The sequence below is a fragment of the Lutjanus erythropterus genome, chromosome 18 (genome assembly GCF_056507025.1).
Source record: "Lutjanus erythropterus isolate fLutEry1 chromosome 18, fLutEry1.hap2, whole genome shotgun sequence".
Taxonomy (NCBI): Eukaryota; Metazoa; Chordata; class Actinopteri; order Lutjaniformes; family Lutjanidae; genus Lutjanus; species Lutjanus erythropterus.
The window spans coordinates 34,843,826-34,863,939 of record NC_139334.1 but is presented as its reverse complement, the minus strand read 5'-3'; the positions used below and the strand labels follow the sequence as shown (position 1 = coordinate 34,863,939).

Sequence of the window (20,114 nt, the reverse complement as noted above, 5' to 3'; positions counted from 1 at the left end):
GAAGAGAGCAACACATCTGCATACTTCGCTCCTGTGTTATGCCTCCAACCCATTTTGGGTGAAAACTCTAATTTTAGTGGCGGTTAATACAAATTCTGAGGTCTTTGCAAGTTTTAAGTTGAAATGAGAAAACTGTATCACTGTTTAGCTATGGACTAGTTCAGGGCTCTGAAACCTTCACAATCATTTTTGGCCAAAAAGAGAAAAAAAATCTGTCTGGAGCTGCAACTATTAAATTCTCTTTTCCCTGAAGACATTTTCTGGCATCCATACTAGGGGTGATAACACTTAATCAATGATCCATTAATCAGTCATGAAAAATTTAACCCATCTATCAAATTAACTAAAATATGCAGCTCTTTACATGTTTCATAGGCTGCACTCTTAGAAATAAGGGTCCCAAAAGGGTTCCTCCTGAAGGGCTGTGGCTGTACCCAGAACAATTTGCTTTTGAAGAACCCTGTTTGGAAGAAAGGGTTTGTCAAGGGTTCTTTGTAAGACGAAGATTTCCATTTTCATCCAAAGAATCCTTTCTAGAAGAAGAGTTCTTCATACCATAATATAAAATGCTTCTCGGTAGAACCACCTGGCTGTGTTCTACATAAAACCCTTGGAATATAAAAAGGTTCTTGGTAGAACCCCCTGTTCTATGAAAGGTAGAAAGGTTCTGGATAGAACCTCCAGAGAGGGTTCTAGGCACCATAAAAGGGTTCTCTATAGAACCTCTCACAGGGGGCTCTAGGTGAGCCTTTTACTGATGGTTCTTGGTATAACCCTTATGTTAGGTTCTCTTTAAAACTCTTTCCAAGGTTCCAAAGTGAACTTTTCTAAAAAGTTCTAACAAGAACCAAAAATGATTCTGGTATGGGAACAAGCTGAAGAACCCTATTTGGTTCTAGTTAGCACCTTTATTTCTAAGGGTGTATATAACGCTGTCAGAGAACGTGGAACATGTTGCTGTGGAAATAAAACTGATTGAGGGGGAAAATGCATTTGGTATTGTTTGGTAAATGTAAATTTTTAAGATTTTGTAATGATTAATTGATTACTTGATCATTAGTTTTACTTAGTTTACTTTGATTAAGTTAATGTTAGTTAATGATTGATTAAGGACAGAGGTTATAATTTGCAACCCTAAACCATAGCTAGCTCAGGCATAGATACAGGCTCTGATGCATATTTTACTTTTAGTTTAGTGAAACTTTTTTGGAAATTTGTTGTATAGGCTACATATTCTTAGAATGGCAAATATAATAATTTTTATACTGTAAAAACATATATATGTATCTGAAATTACTCAAAATGTCTCATTTTCATTTAGAAACTCAAAAAACAAAAAAAAAATCTAAATTTGGTTACAGTGAGCAGTGAACCTGATTTGTCATTATTTTGGTGCCTTGAAATGAAATAGTTTTAATAGAAAATGTTACATTTTTAACTATCATTCACTTTCACTTGAATGAATTTACTGTATAATTAAAAAAAAAGATTTTTGGGGGGATTTTTGCCTTTATTTTGATAGGGACAGCTGAAGATATGACAGGAGAGGGGGCAGAGAGAGGGGGAACAGCACGCAGCAAATGGGCCACAGGCGGGAAGTGACCAATGACCACCGCAGAGGACCAAGAGCCCCAGCACATGGGACGAACGCTCCACCCACCGAGCTATGGGAGCAACCCTACTGTATAATTTTTGAACACAATTTTTTCGGTTCCTAAAACTCAAGATTTAAGTTTATCCTAAGATCTCAACAAAAGATTAGTAGTTCATAACATTTTTTCAAAGCTCAAAACTCAAAAATCTCTTGCAGTACGCTGCCTTCAAATTTTGAGTAGTCACCTTTTTCATAGAGCTACAAAATGTTAAAAAAAGCAAACAAAGCTGTTAATCATTTCCATGTATTTTTTTGTGACAGAGAGCCCCTGGAGAGGGGCTAAAGACCAGCATGTGGCTCTGGAGCCGCAGGTTGCAGACCCCTGGATTAGTTGCCCAGCAGACATTTTGACATGTCATACCATAAAAAACTTACAGGTGTATTAATGACTGCTCTGCTCCTCTTGAGGGAGGTCTTGTCATTGTGGATGCTGGTTCACTGTCACTGTCGCTGTTACTGGGACACCTAATGAAACTGAGCCTTAATTACTCTTATGAAGTCCACCTGTGTTTTCCTGCTTTGATAAGTCACAATGTCTGCTGTGCACCCAGTCCAACAGGAGCGCTAATCCTCTGGCCAATCAGGTGACGAATTATGCTATGTCTTTTCCAATCCAGTAATTGGCATCATTGCATATAAGAAAAGAAATTAGGGGTCCTTTCAGTCTGTCTCCATCAAAGTGGTAATGTATTTCAGATATCTGTCATTTTTTATGCTGTTAAAATGCATTATTTAGCTGTTTTGGTCAGCTGGTAGAGCATGTGCTTCATGTATTGAGGCTATCAGTCCTCTGCAGTGGTTTGCACTGGTCTGACTCCCACCTGTGACCCTTTACTGCAGGTCACCCCCTCTTCCTCTCTTCTCTTTAGCTATCTCTGTCAAATAAAGGCATAAAAAGCCCAAAAAATAATGTTTTAAAAAAACAACAACAACAGATATTTTATGATTGAGTCATATTTTGTCACTGCAAAAACTTTACTTACACCATCAGTAAGTCACTTTGTGTTTGACACAAACTCACATCCTGACTGGCTGCTTTTACATGGCTTGTTTTCACCCAAAGGAGGCCGTGGTGGTGGGACACGACATATGGCAGTTGTCATCCATTTTATAGTCACATGTCCTACACACTATCCAATCATGTCTCTATGTAAACATCTGGTGTATGTTCAACGGTGAGCTCTGCCACACATGAGCATGGTCATACCGCCAAAATAAAAGATATATTGTTGCAATAAATAGTTAAAACCTTGACGTGTGTGTTGGGACCCAAAAACACTGAATCTGAGACAAAGTCTGCACTACCCCTTTATTTTTTACTCCTAAGTCATTTTTTTTTCTGTAGTATGTTCAGAGAAGCATAAGCAACTGTTCATATTACCCCTGTGCACTCAGCTGATCAAGACCCCAGTTTTACTCCGAGCTTTCATATCAAGCAGGTTACTCTGCCTGATACAGAGTGAAACAATACGCCTACAAACTGTGAAAGTGAAAAAGTTGAGAAAACTCAAAATTTCTAGGCTACTGACTGCAACAGATTTTTAGGTTTTGAGCCCGACACAAATTCTTAAGTTTTGAAAAAGTTTTACCAACTACTGATTTTGTTGACATAATTAATTTTTCTTCAGATACACTTAAAGCTTTGGATTTTAGAAACTCAAAACATGGCATTGTAATAATACTGAGTAAGTTCACTGAAGTGAAAGTAAATGTTCAAATTTTTATATTTCCAATTAAAACTATTTCACTTTTCAGGCTAAAAAAAAAGACAAATCAGGCTCACAGGTCACTGTGAACAATTTTTAATTTTTCTTTTGTTTTCTAAAACTCAAAGATTCAACTTTGTCTAAAGAAGAAAAGTAAATTATCTCTACTAAAAATTACAGTTCAGCAAAAAGTTTATTTCAAAACTCAAGAGTGAGTTGGGCTCAAAGCTCAAAAATCTGTTGCAGTGTGTTGCCTTGAAATTGTAAGTCGTTTCAACTATTTTTTACAGTGCAGTATATACTTCTCATGGAGCTTACTTCAAAAATATAATAGTCCAGTAAATCTATTCATCCTGGTAAAGAACAGTTTGTCCTCTGAGCTGCTGACAATCCACAGCTTCAGAGGACAGAGGACAGGGTCGGTGTGGACTGATCCAACTGAACAATACCCCAAAGAAACTTCAGGCGTTCCTCTGAATGAGGATGGAGCGTCCTGGGTTTGTCAGGGTGCAGCTCAGGTACCTTTGGCTGTCTGATGTGACGTCATCAGTCCTCAGTGGGCGTTGCTGAGCGCTCCGTTGGTCATAGTCAGTTTGCTCCACCTCCTCTGACTGAGGAGTTTACGGTTCTGTTGGACCTTGACCCGGACATCGAAAACCTCCTGGATGGCGTTCTTGAAGCAGTGGAAGTTGTAGTCGATCAGTCCTGTGAGGGACAGACAGAAGACAGAGGTCTGTCTGTTACAGGTCAGAGAGAGGAAAAAAAAGGCTCTGGAGTTGCAGCTCCAGACAGATTTTGTTTTCTCTTTTTCAGTCAAAAATGTCTCTTTTGATAGAAAAGGATGCACTCCCTGCCCTAAACCCAACAGGGAGTCTGAGTTTGAGTTTTCGTTGAACAGCGTGTTCTTAGCGTAGCGCTGAATTTTGATGTTTTGCCATGAAACAGGAAATTGAAATAACTCAAATATACATTGTCCAATCTGCCCCAGACTTCACAGTTCCAGCCTGAAGACATCAATGGCCAGTTAGGAGTGTCTGTCATTGTGCCACCTACTGGCAACGGGAAGTAATTTCACAATTTTCATGATGTAATCTACACTTGATATACTGGAACGTAAAGTAAAACTAGTGGGTGTTCTGTAGCGCCACATTATGGACACAGGAACTCCTTCTTGCAGCATAAAAAAAAAAAAAACAAAAAAAAAAACATGAAAATTCAAAGCTGTCTAGTAGCAAGGCTGCAGCCAACATACGCAGGGCCTATTCTTTAATTAAAATAGCATCTCTTGAAATTTCAAAATCACAGTTTAAAATCACAGTAGTGATTGTTTTGCCTTAAATTAAAAGCCTGAAATAATTCCTCAACAGAGATGAGAGTGCTGACTTTTTTTAACTCTGTCTCTTGTACCCCAACTCAACTGGTTAGTTTTTGTTATTGTGCGACTGCTGTGAATTTGAACTAACTTTTTAAAACACTGAATTCACATGTTCTGCAAGGCCCATGGGGTCTGGTTGCTGGTTTTACTATCAGACAAAGGCAAAGTAAATGAGTAAAAATATTATAAATATAGTGTACATTTAAACTGACATTGATTTTTTTTCAGGTGTTGTTGCTGACTGCATCCACATTGCTTAGCTTCCTGCACCAGTACTCCAGCAGCTTCTCACCATCTATTGTAGATAATACACTGACTATGAAGAAGTACCCCCACTTCAAATAATCCAAACTATTCCTTTAATCAAATATTTGTGCCATGCTATGTTTAAATGACAGATGTGAAGTACAGACAGATGTAGAAGGTTGTGAGATCAAGAGGTGTCAAGGGTCTCTATTTTTAAGTTTATACTTGATGACCTCAGGGACTGTCAGAACACAATATAATTCGGCAATACAATAATAAAAAATAAAAGTGAAAAAAAAGTGAATTAAAAAAGTTCAAGGCATAAACAGTCATGAAAGGTTATAAACAGACAAGACTGTGAGCAGCATACAGTCTGTGCTTCCCTAACTTTGCAGACAGAGTTCTCCTTAGATGTGCAGCTCAACAGTGTATAATCTCCATGGGGACTTTTAATCTCAGGGAGAAAAAAAAACAACAACAACAAAACTTTCATTGTGAGCCACTGAGCAGCATTAGACACACAAAGTCAGACTATGCAACTACAGAGAAGATAGGGAGTGCAGCTAACTGCATGAAGGAGCACAGAGCTACAACACAAACAGAATTTCATGTCTGAACACTGACAGTGAAGTCATCCAAGTCTAATACCGACCCCAATTCTAAAAAAGCTGCCAGTACAAAAGACAATATATCTCATGTTCAAACTGATAAACTTTGTTTTTTTGTAAATATACACTCATTCTGAATTTGATGCTTGCAACACATTTCAAAAATGTTGTGACAGGAGCAGCAAAAGACTGAAAGATGTGCAATGCTCAAGAAATACCTGTCTGGAACAATCAACAAGTAAACAGGTTAACTGGTGAAAGAATCGTGATTGTGACGAGACATGGGTGGGGTGAGATTCACCACTTTATGAAATACTGCATGTGCAAATAATCCAACAGTTTAGGAACAATGTATCTCAACACAAAACTACAGGAATTTATAGATTTCACCATCTACAATCCATAATATCATTAAACGATTCAGAGAATCCAGAGAAATCTCTGCATGTAAGGAGCAAGACTGAAAACCAACATGAATGTCTGTGACCTTTGACCCCTCAGGCAGCACTGCATTAAAAAACTGCATTAAAAACCCACATCATTGTATAAAGGATACTACATGGGCTCAGGAAAACTTTGGAAAACTGTTGTCAGTAGAGATACCGATTTCAATTTTCTTGGCCGATTCCAATTTCTGCTTTTTTGAAGGGTCTGACCTGCCGATTTAAAATTTTCTTGTAAAAATTAAATTGGATGTACATAATAAGACACAGACTATTAAATATTAATTAAATACTATTTAAATTTTCTTCAAAGTCCTCCAGGTTACAACCAGGCCTTATTATAGTTTTATATTAAGATTATGAATTGGGCGAATGTGATCTTGCGAGATCAAGGAATCTTGCGGGATTTCACAGGACACGATTTCACGTGATCTCCTGTGGAAGCAGATGTAAAACTGGAGACTGATGCAGTGCAACAGTTTGCATGATGTGACCACAGCAGCTGTGATGGTATGTGAATTAATGCTGAAAGGTACACACCGATTTTGGAGCAACATATGCTGCCATCCAGATGACATCTTTTTCAGAGACGTCCCTGCTTATTCCAGCAAGACGATGTCAAGACACATTGTGGACGTGTTCCAACAGTGTGTCTTTATAGTAAAAGAGTTCAGATACTAGACTGACCTGTCTGCAGTCCAGACCTGTCTCCCACTGAAAATGTGTGGTGCATTATGAAGCACAAAATACGAGACCCCGGACTGTTGTATATTAAAAAAGAATGAGAGAGAATTTCACTTTAAAAACTTCAACAATTACTGTCCTCAGTTCCCAAACACTGACTGTGTTTTTTTAAAAGAAAAGCTGATGTATCACAGTGGTAAACAGTGGTTTCGAACATGTTGCACGCATCAAATTCAGAATAAGCGTATATTTACAAAAAACAAAATTTATCAGCTTTAACATTAAATATCTTGTCTTTGTACTGAGGAGAATTCATCTTTCTTGGTCAATATAGCAGCACTGAGGAATGTATGGTAACACTTCAGTTTTCAGGTCCCATAATTTCATGGCAAATAGGTGATAATTACCAAGTAATATAGTTGAAATGTCTTACAAATTACCCACAAATTTCACAGTGAATTATGTGATAATTAGCAAGTACCGTTTTCATGTAGTAGGTTGTAATTTACCATTAGATTTCCAGTTACTTGCATGAAAATGACACTTGTGGTCAATTTGCAGATAAATTCAGAGAAATTTCAAGTATGTTGCTTTGTAATGATCACCAACTACATGAAAATGTTACTAAGCTAATTATCACATACTTAACCATGACATTTCCAAATATATTACTTAGTAATTACCATCTATTTAGCATGAAATATTTAACATGAAATTATGGGAGCTGGAAACTGAAGTGTTATTGTTAGGTGGTGAATTTTCCCTTTAAATAAACTATGTTAGGGGACACATGGAGGACAGAAACAGCTCATCTCCCCATCAGCGTTTTAGCACATGGAGATTATAAATTATATCTACACACACTATTACACACACACACAGCTTGTCTCCATCCTAAAAACAGGATATAAAGTAAAATTGAACAGCAGGGAATGTTACTGGCTGTAAGAATTATCATCATTCTTGAGAAATCCAATAGAGTTCAGACATAATACAGTTAGGTATTAAGATGATTCAGATAATCTCTTTATGCATTTAGCAGTAACTAATTGCTATTAAATGCTGGAGGCATGTTCACAGAAGATTTCAGAAAGTCACAACTTGTCTCTTCAAAGACACAGTGAAGAGTTGAATACAGAGGGAGGTACAGGTCTGTAAACATGCTTCATTTCTTCCAGAGTGAGTACTGCTGCTGATGTTAAATAGTCTGACACACATTCTGTACTCCAGTACACTGGCAAAAGTAGAAGTACTGATTCAACATCTTTACTACAGAAAAAGTAAAAGTACAGGCTCTGAAATGTACTCAAAGTATAAAAGTAAAAAGTCATCCTCTGAAGGACATTTCTACTGACAGTAACTGAACCTCACCTTCTCTCTGTGGATTTCACTCTCTCTGCCTGGTTTGTCTTCTTACATCTTTTTGTCTCACTATGTCTTTTTTTGTGTTGATATGTCATTTATGTCTTTCATGTCTTTGTAGACTTCTTAAATTTTTACATCTTTTTCGTCTTTTTCTTTTTATCTTTTTCATCTTGTTTCTCGTTACATTTTAACACCTTTTATGTCTTAGCATTGTTTTTGTCTTGTTACATCTTATGTTGTTTTTGTTGTTACTTTTTTTCTTGTTACATTTTGATGTCTTTTATGTCTCCTTACATCTTTTGCATTTTGTTACATCTTTTATGTGTTTTTTTGTTACATCTTTTGCATCTTTTTGATATTATGTCTTTGTCTTGTTGCATCTTTTGTCTTGTTATATGTTTTACATTGTTTATTTGTCTCATTACATCTTAACATCGTTTTTGTCTTGTTATATCTTTTATGTTGTTTTTGTTTTCTTGTTACTTCCCACCTCTGCTGGGCTCACTGGCTGCAGTCAAGTCACGAACTTTATACTTACATGACCGGCACATACAGCAGGCACATAAACATTCATCACTGTGATTGGCAGGTCAGACAGAAATCGAAGCCACATGCATTATGGGATGCCTGCTGGCCTGGCTCCTCTCAGCCTTGTGTATTAATGTAAGGTCCAGTCAGGTGTGTTTGAGAAAGTGTTAGCTTGATTGACGGGTGTTTCAGCTCATCATACTTTAGCCCCATTTGGACAGGATTTTTGTCTCTGCGGGAAGTGTGGTGATTTTAACATTACCTGTGTTCCTCTGTGATTTTAATCCTGTCTGCTGTGTTTATGTGAGTTTTTTTTGTACCTCTACCCTAGGAATAACTGCAGCTGCAATTACCTGCTGTTTTTCTGTTAACTCACTGTCCCTCTTGTAATTTGAATTAATTATGTCCCTGCATTTTAATGTGGATCTCTGAGCTTTTCTACCACATTTTTATCACCTCAGTGTGATATTTTAGTGAAGTCAAAAAGGTTTTTATTAATCTGTTAACTGAAACTATGGGCAGAAATCACTGGAAACTGAATTTGAATCATTTGTACTAACTTTGATTTGCTCAACTTGAATAAGTGAATTAAAAAACTGAACTTGAATCACATGATTTGTATTTGTATTGTTTAACCTCATTAACTGCATTGGAAAACTGAATCTACATATATTTATATACACTAATTACTGCTATTTTGCATGTTGGAAAGGTCTAGACAGGCTCTGCTACACTAAATGAAACAGGACTTAATCACTTTCATCGGTAACATCTGTGTTTTCACTACTGGGTCATATCAGTGTGGTTGCTGTGAAAAAGGTCTATTAAATTTCAGTTCACTGAGACACACATTCAATCGTTGAGGACGAGCAAACAAGTGCAGATTCACAGAAGTTCTTTTCAGTCAATCAGCACCGATGTAACAGATGGAAGGGAATAAAGAGATACTACAATAAGGCCCATCCCAGCACCCCCTGTAGTTCTGGGCCTGAGCCAGACTTGTTAAATTGACATCACATTTATGTAACAAGGTGCGTGCCTGAAAGTGTCTGGGGAGGAGGGGGTGGAGGAAACAATTTGCTTCAACCAAAATTCATATATTAAACAGGATTACAACCTATTTAATATACAGTCTGTGACTCCAAGTTACTATTTGGACTGCTGTACTTATTTTTGCACGCACAAAGGCTACATATTGCTCCTTTAACTGTTTGTTTCAAGTTTCTGAAAACATAATTCAACTAAAGTCAACTTCATGAAGAGCATCAGGTGCAAAAGTACAAAACTGTTAGAGACATTTTAATATGAACTGAGACAAATCACGTGTCACATTTCAAAATAGCTCCTAATAAACAACACTGCTGCAGTAAACATGTAGTCAGTCAGAAATAATTACCACAGCTGTGAGAATAAACAGCAGCCATGTTGAAATAAACTACATTGTTCAGGACATCAAAAGCATGGAGCCCCACATGTGCTGAGCAGCTCTGATCAGTCTGACAGTCAGACAGACACAGACAACACATGTTCCATACCTCTGTGTTATATGTTTTATATCTCATGATGGACTTATTTTCCAACCTCGAGAACTGAAAAACAGGGAGGATTCAGAATTTTAAAAAACTGAGTTTGAGACTGTTTCCTGCATTTTGGTGACTTTTAAAGAAGGAAATTAACAAAATAATAAGAGAGGAGGCAAAAGTACACACTTTATTTACTCAAGTAGAAGTACAGATACTTGTGTAAAAAAACTGAAAGAAAGAAAAGACTGAAAAGTAGAAGTACTGATTCAACTTTTTAACTCAAGTAAAAGTGAAAAAGTACTGGCTCTGAAATGTACTTAAAATACAAAAGTAAAACGTTGCCATCTGAAGGAGTCTGTCTCTGCAAAACAAACCGAACCTCACCTTTCTCCACGACTCGAGTCTCCGCCCGTCTGTTTCAGTTTGATATGTCTTTTACATTGTTTTTCATCTTGTTATGTCTTTTTGTTGTTTTTCATCCTTATTTGTTTTGGTTGTTCGTTGTTTTTTCTCTCATCTCTTATGTAGCTTTTTGTCTTCTTACATCTTTTACATCTTTTTTTGGCTTGTTTTTCCTTGTTACCTTGTTTTTCATCTTGTTATATCTTTGACATTGTTTTTTTGTCATATGTCTTTTTCACTGGTTATGTAATTTTTGATCTTGTTACATCACTTTCATCTTGTTATGCCTTTTTTTTCATTTTCTTCTTGTTACATCTTTTCCATTATTTTTTTCTTGTCTTACGTTTTTTCATCTTGTTACATTATTTTTTGTCTTGTTACATCTTTTACGTTTTTTTTTGCCTTTTGTCTTATGGTGTTTTTCATCCTGTTACATCTTTTTATGTTGTTTTTGTCTCGTTATTCATCCTATTCATCCTGTTATGCAATGTTACATCTTATCTTTTTATGTCTTTTTCATTCTTTTTTGTTACATATTTTACGCTGCTTTTCATCTTTTTACAGTTTTTACATCACTTGTTTTCCTTGTCTTATGTTATTACATCTTATGTCATTTTTTTGTCTTTTAATGTCTTTTGCATTCTTTTTTGTCTTCTTACGTTGTTTTTGGTGTCATCACATCTCTTTTGTCTTGTTACATTTTTTGTCTTTTTCAGTACACAGTGATAAAAAGTAATCACAAATCCCCTCAAATGTATTTAATACTAAAGTAATGGGCCTGTTTTAAAAATGTAAGGAGTAGAAAGTACAGATATTTGTGTCAAATATATGGAGTAAAAGTAAAAAGTTGCAACATCCTTTTTATGTTAGACACTGTTATTTTTAATTATTGGGGGAAAATACAGAATTACTTGCCCCTCTGTCATAAACTAATATCAGTTTTCAGTCATCAGACTGTATGTACTGTGGTCATTGTGGCTTTGAGTCACATTCAGCAGCTCGTGTCAGCTACAAACAGACCCACAGTCTGATCTTGTGTTCTAACAGAAAGCTCAGTGCAGATAATTGCAGTGACTTTATGTGCACTGCTGCTGCAGAGGTCAGCCTGTGTCCAAAGAATTGCAGATTCAAATCCCTCACGCCTGTATAAAAATGTGGGAGGATGAACAAGCAGTGCCCTTCACTCCATCAGCAGCCAGTGGATAAGTACCCTTCAGCGAGGCACTGAACCCCCCGCTGCTCTGGGGCAGCTCCCAGCAGCTGACCCGCCTGCTCAATCATTAGAAAGCACTCTGTGTAACAGCAACACAAAATACACACTAACACTCTGAATGCTGCTTCACTTTTCTACACGTACAAAATCATCTATATCCATGTTATTCAGCTTGAATGTCTTTTTAGGCAAGTCCAAGGAAGCTGGCATATTCTTATTAGATTAATATATTAATTGCCAACTATTCTGATAATTGATTAATGGTTTGAGTAATTTTTCGTCCTCTCTGACAGTAAACTGAATATCTTTGAGTTGTGGACAAAACAAGACTTTTGAGGATGTCATCTTGGACTTTGCAAAACACTGATCAACATTTTTCACAATTTTATGACATTTTATAAACCAAAAAATGGATTGGTTAATCAAGAAAATAATCAAGACATTAATCCACAGTGAAAATAATCATTAGTTGCAGCCCTAATTCGTATAGAACCACAGAAGTGATGTACAGTAGTCCTGTGAGGAAAGAGGAAACTAAAAATCAATTCAAGTAGAACTAACCTTTCGCTAAGCCCTGCCCTCCTTAGTTACTGTTGCTAAGCCTGCCAAACTCTCCATTCGCTCTCTAGCGGTGACAGATTTAACATCGAAATTTGTAGTAATTGTGGAAACACAAGATCTGTGGTTCCTTACAGAAGTAAACGAAAGCAGCTTCATTTCTAGCTGACGACAGAGGATTTTGTCGGCTAAAATAATGACTCACAAGCAGATTTCTTAACTCTTTGAGTCAGCTGAGAAGTCTCCAGCTGACATTTTAATGTTTCCATCTGACATGTTTTAAAACAAGAACCCTGTGAAAGTGTTTATGTAAAGTTAGCTAACAGTTGCATACATGCATTAATGCTAACAGACTCAGGCAAAAGCTAGCTTACATCTCTGCAAACATTGGCAGGATGGTGAAATACAGCAGGTACATCTACATGATAGATGACAAAAATACACTCACTAATGAGGGTAAAGGAAGCCCAAGGACTTGATTACTGCCGCAGACTTTGAGACAGGTGAGCCAACCGCAATCGCAGAAGAGAGCCGAGATAAGAGCTAAGCTAACTCAGCTTAGACCTGAGACAGCGAGCCAGAGAGAGATGCATCCTCATCAGTCCGCTTTGAGCCCACATCCTCCTCCTCAAACCCCCACCTAACATCTGCACATGCAGTGTTTTGTTAGCTACCATTACCATTTGTTTAACCTCTGCCTGTTTGGTTGTTTCTCTGTTTCTGTGTCAGTTCATCATCATCCTTTGGCTTCAGCCCCTGTGTTTCAGATCTTTCTTGCATTTGCCGGACTTTGGATTACTTTCTTTTGTTCCTCATTTGCCCTTGTTGGATTTGTTTGTTTTCTGGACTGTAGTTTCGACCTGCCTGCCCTGCAAGTAAGCTTTTTCTTTCTGCCTCACCTCATCTGCATTTTTGGTAATTTGTCCATTCAGTCCATTAAAAGAGTGACGGCGATCCCACAGTAATTAAACCTCCTGTTTGTCCTGTCTCTACCTGATCAGATGTCAGTTTACTGAGGGATCACCAATAAATTAGTTTGTTATTTTCAATACCTTTGTGCTGGCTTGTGAAAGTTATGATTAAAAAATTATACTAAATTTGCATTTTACATAATTATTTGATGGAAAATAATTGCATTTTTTTCAATATCTTCCATGTCATGTGACCCAGGAACTCTAAATCAGTACTTCATTTGTTTTAGTACACTGCACAGAGGACATGCCTCTCTCTTCAGCCTTTGTCTTCTCTCGTTGCTTTTATGTTATTTTTTTGTCCTGTTACGTAATTTTTGATTTTGTTACATCTTTATCAGCTTGTTAAGTCTTTTTTGTTGTTTTTTCTGTCTTGTTATGTCTTTATATCTTTTTTGTCTTATGTTGTTTTTCATGCTGTTATGTCTTTTTTGTCTTGTTCCAGTGTTTTTTGTCCTTTTCAGTGTGCAGAGACAAAAATAATCAACAAGGGGAAGGTCATGGATCTGCCCTATTGAGAGAAAAAATGTGTTATCTGTGCGAAATAGCCATAGTTCAATGTCTGATGTCTTTTTTCATGATCAAACTGCACATTTTTAGAGTGTCTTGTCTTTTTCCCTCACTCCAAGACACACCTGTGCCTCAGCATCTCTTTATACCACACCTGTCAGCTGGATGCATTATCTTGGCAAATGAGAAGTGGTCACAAACCTAGTTTTTAAGAAATTTGTGAAAGAAATTGAGAAAAATCAACCTTTTGTGTGCAGTGAGGAAGCCTAAGATTTTTCTTTTACTTTAACTCATGAAAAATGGGAGTAAAAGTGTTGAAGTGCAGCTCCAAGTGCTGATCTTAGGTAAAGGAGGGCTTGGTGAACAATATTTTCTCGCGTACATGTAAGTGCACTGACTGTAAATGGACTGACCTTTCCTCTCAAAGCTTTCCTTGCGGAGGAAACAGACCATGGCGAGGAACTTGGTGACCTCCTTCAGGTACATGACTGTAGTGTTGTTCAGGTGGATGATGGCCATAGACTCCTTGTCGTAGGGCAGCCCCCCCTCAGTGTCCGTCAAGCTGAAGGAGACAACGCAGAAAAACACACTTAGCTTAACTCCGGAGAGTGAAAAATAATGCAACATCTGACAGACGGTGATGGGCCTATTTCTGACAGAGGCAGGTTCAGTTGTTTCAGGAAACACTCAGTGTGATACTACATCTTCTTCTTCTGCACATGTCAAAGGAAGAACACAGTGGTTAGTACTGAGAAAAACAACAAACCTCTGATTTTGGTATTCAGCCAGAGAAGTGTCAAGATGTAGAGGGCAAGGTGGACAGAGATGGGAAGTAATATTTCCTTATTGTACTTGAATTTTCAGGTATCTGCACTTTTCTTGAGTATTTATGTAACTAGACAAAAATGATGTAAAAGATGTAACAAGACGTAACTAGTTAAAAGCAAGGTAAAAGACGTAACAAGTTGAAAGCATCGTAAAAGACGTAACAAGACAAAAGTGACATAAAAGACGTAACAAGATGAAAATGATGTATAAGATGTAACAAGACGAAATAATGTAAAATACGTAACAAGACAAGAGTGGCTTAAGAATATGTAACAAGGCAAAGGGAACATAAAAAGATGTAATAACACAAAAGCAATGTAAAAACTCATAACAAGACGAAAATGATGTAAAAGATAAAACAATATTACAAGACGTAACGAGATGAAAGTGATGTAAAAGATGTAACTACACGAAAGCGAGGTAAAAGACGTAACAAGTTGAAAGCAACATAAAAGATGTAACAAGATGAAAATGATGTAAAATATGTAACGAGACAAAAATGATGTAACTAGACGAAAATGACATAAAAGATGTAACAATATAACAAGACATAACGAGACAAAAACAATGTAAAAGATGTAATTAAACAAATGTGAGGTAAAAGGCAGCAAACTGAAAGCATCGAATAAGACATGCAATAAGATAAACATGACGTAAAAATCATAACAAGACAAAAGCAACTCTAAAAATGTAACAAGGCGAAATGATGTAAAAAGACAACAAGACAAAAACGAAGCAAAAGACAGCTCAAACATGACATAAAAGATGCAAAAACAAGAAAACAAATAAAAGACATGACAAAATGAAACAGGTAAAGAGGGAGACTCAACTATGGAGAAAAGGTGAGGTTCAGTTAACTTTGCACAGAGACAGATGGTAGAAATGTCCTTCAGAGGACGACTTTTTAGTTTTATACTATACTAGTATATTTCAGAGCCTTGAGTAAAGAAGTCGAATCAGTACTTCTTTCTTTTTACACAAGTAACTGTACATCTACGTATTTGAGTGCAGAATGTCTGTCCTTTATCCATCTGTGAAGACAGAAAGGGGGAGACAGAGAGAGGAGTGGACGCAGCGATAGGAGAGGTTTTAAAAGACAGACAGAGGAGAATTTAAACACAATGCAGAGTAGGACACAGACACAATCTGAGCTCTGGACAAGGAGTACGCAATGTTCTTTCTTGGTTGTCACTTATAATTTATTTTCGTTTCACAGAGAAAGGCAAACAACAAAAGACAGAAACATCATTTGTTTCCTTCATTCCATCTGATGAATATAAACTTTGTCTTCTTCATTTACATATTTGGGCATCCATCTGTTTTTGAACTACACAGGATTTTTTTAATTTCATAGTAAACATACACAGAGCCACTGTAGCATAACATGACATAAAAACATATTTCTGGTGTACACAGCTATAAAGATGGAAACAGTATCGATCCATGTGAGACGAACAACTAAAAAAACATGGACACAGCACGTATGCTGGGTGTGTTTGGGACATTTTTGGAAAATAGAAGAGTTTCTGTTGCACATATTCAGATTTAATTTCTAAATGCTATGAGTGCCACAAACTCATTCCCATTCACCTGGTGGAGGTGGAAAATGGAAATGAAAATACTTGGTACTTTGGTTATCGTGCACTTTATAAGAGATGATGTGTACTTTCAACAAGAACCAACCAGTCGAGTTACAGTTTATGCCCACGTCTTTCCAGACTCATATCAAATATGTAGTGAAGATTTATTTAATAAAACATATGAAGTGTTCTGGTCACTGTAAAACCTGCTGTCTTCACTTACAGTACAGACTTTCTATCAACACCTGTGACTCTGACAGAGTTGCTCGTGTTCAGAACAACTTGCTGGACTCTGTGTGCGTCAGATACCGTCGGCCTAATAACTGATCACAAAGATAAAAAGCAAAGCTGTAAAAGAGCTCTGACTCACTTGATGTTGGTTTTCGGATGGATTCTCGGGAGGGTTTTGACCATTGCTCTTCACTGCTCTGACAGAGGTGCATTTGGCCACAACCTGCTTTTGAAGGTAAATCCATCATATGCAGCTACTTCTGCCCATTGGCTGTTTAGCCCAGAGGTGTTTCAGATAAAGTGTAATTCCAGTGTTCTTGCACGCTTTGGGCTTTCACTTGAAATTTTATCTCAGATTTTATGGCAGCAAACAACTTGTCGAACTGTGGCGTGTTTTTATCGCTTGTGCACAAGTCGAGACGATATGGACATGTTGTTGTACAGGGACTGTCGAGAAATCGTGTGAACATTAAGCCTAATCTGAAGCCTGATAAATAACGACAGTAATGGGTTGATGTGGGACATCAAGTTACTTTTTGTAGAACTTCATCCTGCAGCAGCTGCTGTATGTAAATGTACTGATAGATTTGACTATTGTAATTATTTTCCTGAGTTTTCTGCCAAGTAAATGCAGTTGAGATGCCTAACCCAGCCCTCCTCTGAGACTGAATGATATTATATGAACTAATTAATCTACAATATGGAACAAACACAAATGGACTACACCTCATTTTCATTACTATTGGGAGCAAATGAACACATCTGTTTTTTATTAGGTAAAGTCATGTTTTGAGCATATATCCTTTATTATATTCGTAATACTGTCACCACGAAAACCCCAAAAAAATACTGTGCTGTAAATTTTAGGTTATCTCACCGACCCCTACCAACCAGTATCTCAAAAAAAAAGTGAGTACACCCCTCACATTTCTGCAAATATTTAATTATATATTTTTATGGGACAACACTGAAGACATGACACTTTAATACAATGTAAATAAATGTAAACCCTATTGAGATCTGTGGGGCATCTTCAAGTGGAAGATGGAGGAGGGCAAGGTCTCTAACATCCACCAGCCCCGTGATGTCATCATGGAGGAGTGGAAGAGGATTCCAGTGGCAACCTGTGAAGCTCTGGTGAACTCCACGCCCAAGAGGGTTAAGGCAGTGCTGGAAAATAATCGTGGCCACACAAAATATTGACACTTCAGGCCCAATTTGGACATTCTCACTTAGGGGTGTACTCACTTTTGTTGCCAGTGGTTAAGACATTAATGGCTGTGTGTTGAGTTATTTTGATGCGACAGTAAATTTACACAGTTATACAAGCTGTACACTGACTACTTTACATTGTATCAAAGTGTCATTTCTTCAGTGTTGTCCCATGAAAAGATATAATTAAATATTTGCAGAAATGTGAAGGGTGTACTCACTTTTGTGAGATACTGTATGTGTAATATATATATATATATATATATATATATATATATACACATACATATATATATATATATATATGTATTATATACAGGGGTGTAGGTTTTCTGGGTACTTGTACTTTTATGAGTACATTTTCAAGTCTGTACTTTTACTCAGACTTAAGTATGCATTACAAGATGTAATCTACTTAGTTACTTTTAAAATCCTTTCATCTGCATTTTAGTTGCCAATAAAGTGATATCACCAGAAATGGGCCAATAACAACAAAGCTGCTGCAGCACCACACATTTGGAGTAAGGGTGTTAATGATTAATTAATTAATTGCCATTAAGAATTCAACCAATTAAAAATGTGTTCATGGATATTTAATCAATAATCATGGCAGTAACTGCACCTCATCTGACATTGTTTTGCCAGGCCAAGCCCTCTGTTGAATAAGGAAAATCAGACTTAAAGTGACAAAAAAAACAGCATTTTCAACTATTGCTTAAAGAAAACACACAAAATTTTCAATCCTAGTTTGGAGAGGTGACTGTGGCATCAATGGTTAAAAGTAATTAATACTCTGAGTAGTTTTTGAGATGAATACTTTGTACTTTTACTTAAGTATTTTTCTAACACCAGTACTTTTACTTGTAATTCAGTAATATTTTAGCAATGTAGAACAATGAAGAGAAGACAGACATCTTTACAGCTGATATCCACAAAACTCTGCAAATCACACAAAAACTATGTAGATGGATAAAGAGCACTACAGGTCAGAGGAAGTGATTTTGGAGTGCACTGTATCTTTAAAGGACTGGCCCACATTTAACTTTCTAGCACGCGATGGCTGTTCAGCAACCATCCTACATTAGAGAGAAGAGTTTTGTGAGCCATCTTCAAGTTGAAGCATGCAGCTGAATGATAAAATGTTTGAGCAGTGAGCTTTGTTTTGCTTCAACAGTCTGGTTTTGGAACCTCGTGATGACAGTTTGGGGAAACGGAATAAATTTCACAAAACATGTCTAAGTAGGTGAAGAACTGTAACAGCCTCACAAGGAATTATTTTTACACATCAGGCATCAATCCACACTTCACAAGGGCAAACAGACGGCGCCGATCCAAGCTTCTATTAATGTTGAATCGCTCGTGTCTATACCTGAGGCGTTGCTGCCAACCAACACATCATACAGTATAAATATGATAAAAAGCATCTCTACGCAGCAGATGCTGGATTCAATATAATTATCTAAATGAATAAAACGCCCTCTCATACCTAATCTCGTGTTTCCATGCCCATTGGCCTAGACGTGATGACATGTGGGCTAAGAATAGTTGCGGCGCTGCAACAGATTGGAGACAGGCAAAGGCGAGGAACATGCACGGCTAATGTGAGATTAATGAAATGTGAATTTATCGTTGTTGACAAAGAGGAAAAGAAATAATTGCATTTCACTGACAAAAGACTTGGCACGGTTTGTTGGCCAAGGAATACCGCAGTCGCATTTGAGCTTTCCAAGTGTGCAGCATGCCAGGTTTCTCACAAGAGAGGAGTTCATTAATTAAATGAGGTGAAAAAAAAGACTCCATTTACTAAAGCCTCTAATTAAGGATAATATCCCAGCTGTTTTGTGATGATAATGATGGCTGCCTTCTGTACAACAATCTGCTGATTTATGTGAGCAGGTCCAACTGGTGCCTACAAGGCTTCCACACCTGTTAGTGGTGAACAATTCCAGGACACAGGTGAGCGCGCACATTATTGAGGGTTATTTAAGCGGTTAAGACAGTTGCACCTCGGTTTACAAAGAGGACATAATCCGCAGATATGTTGCATCCACCTCTGTCCACGGTCAAAATGTGAAATTAGCTGTTTGTGCCCTTGGCAGCGCGTTCCCCTACGCAGCTGTGACGGGTTAAATATTCACTCACTTCAGGCCAAAAGTGGCCTAGTTCAGTTCAAACTCCCAGCTGTGTCGCCCAAGGTGAACGCACACACACACACACACACACACACACACACACACACACACACACACACACACACACACACACACATACACACACACACGCTCCCCTCTATTATCTTGACAACAAACATGGGTCAGAGAGGCATCACCTGGCCCTGGGGAGGGAGGCATCGTGACCATACAGTGCTCCACAGTTCAGTTTGGGTGCTTCTGTTACATTTGTTTTTCCCAAAAACTTTGTGGATTTTGAATCGTTTCAACTCTACTTTTTTTCCTACACATGCAAAAACCACTTGT

The 20,114-nt window shown here is 37.4% G+C and overlaps 1 protein-coding gene across 1 annotated transcript in view; it reads right to left on the bottom strand.

Annotated features, from left to right (window-relative positions):
- Positions 1-2,545: 2,545 nt before the first annotated feature.
- Positions 2,546-20,114, bottom strand: part of rragd (ras-related GTP binding D) — a 50,618-nt gene continuing 33,049 nt past the window's right edge. Inside the window, exons 6-7 of the mRNA XM_084742410.1 lie at positions 14,200-14,348; positions 2,546-4,065 (exon numbers count right to left, since the gene is read on the bottom strand). Of these exons, the coding sequence (XP_084598536.1) occupies positions 3,914-4,065; positions 14,200-14,348 (301 nt within the window). The 3' untranslated portion in view covers positions 2,546-3,913. The remainder of the gene's footprint in view (positions 4,066-14,199; positions 14,349-20,114) is intronic.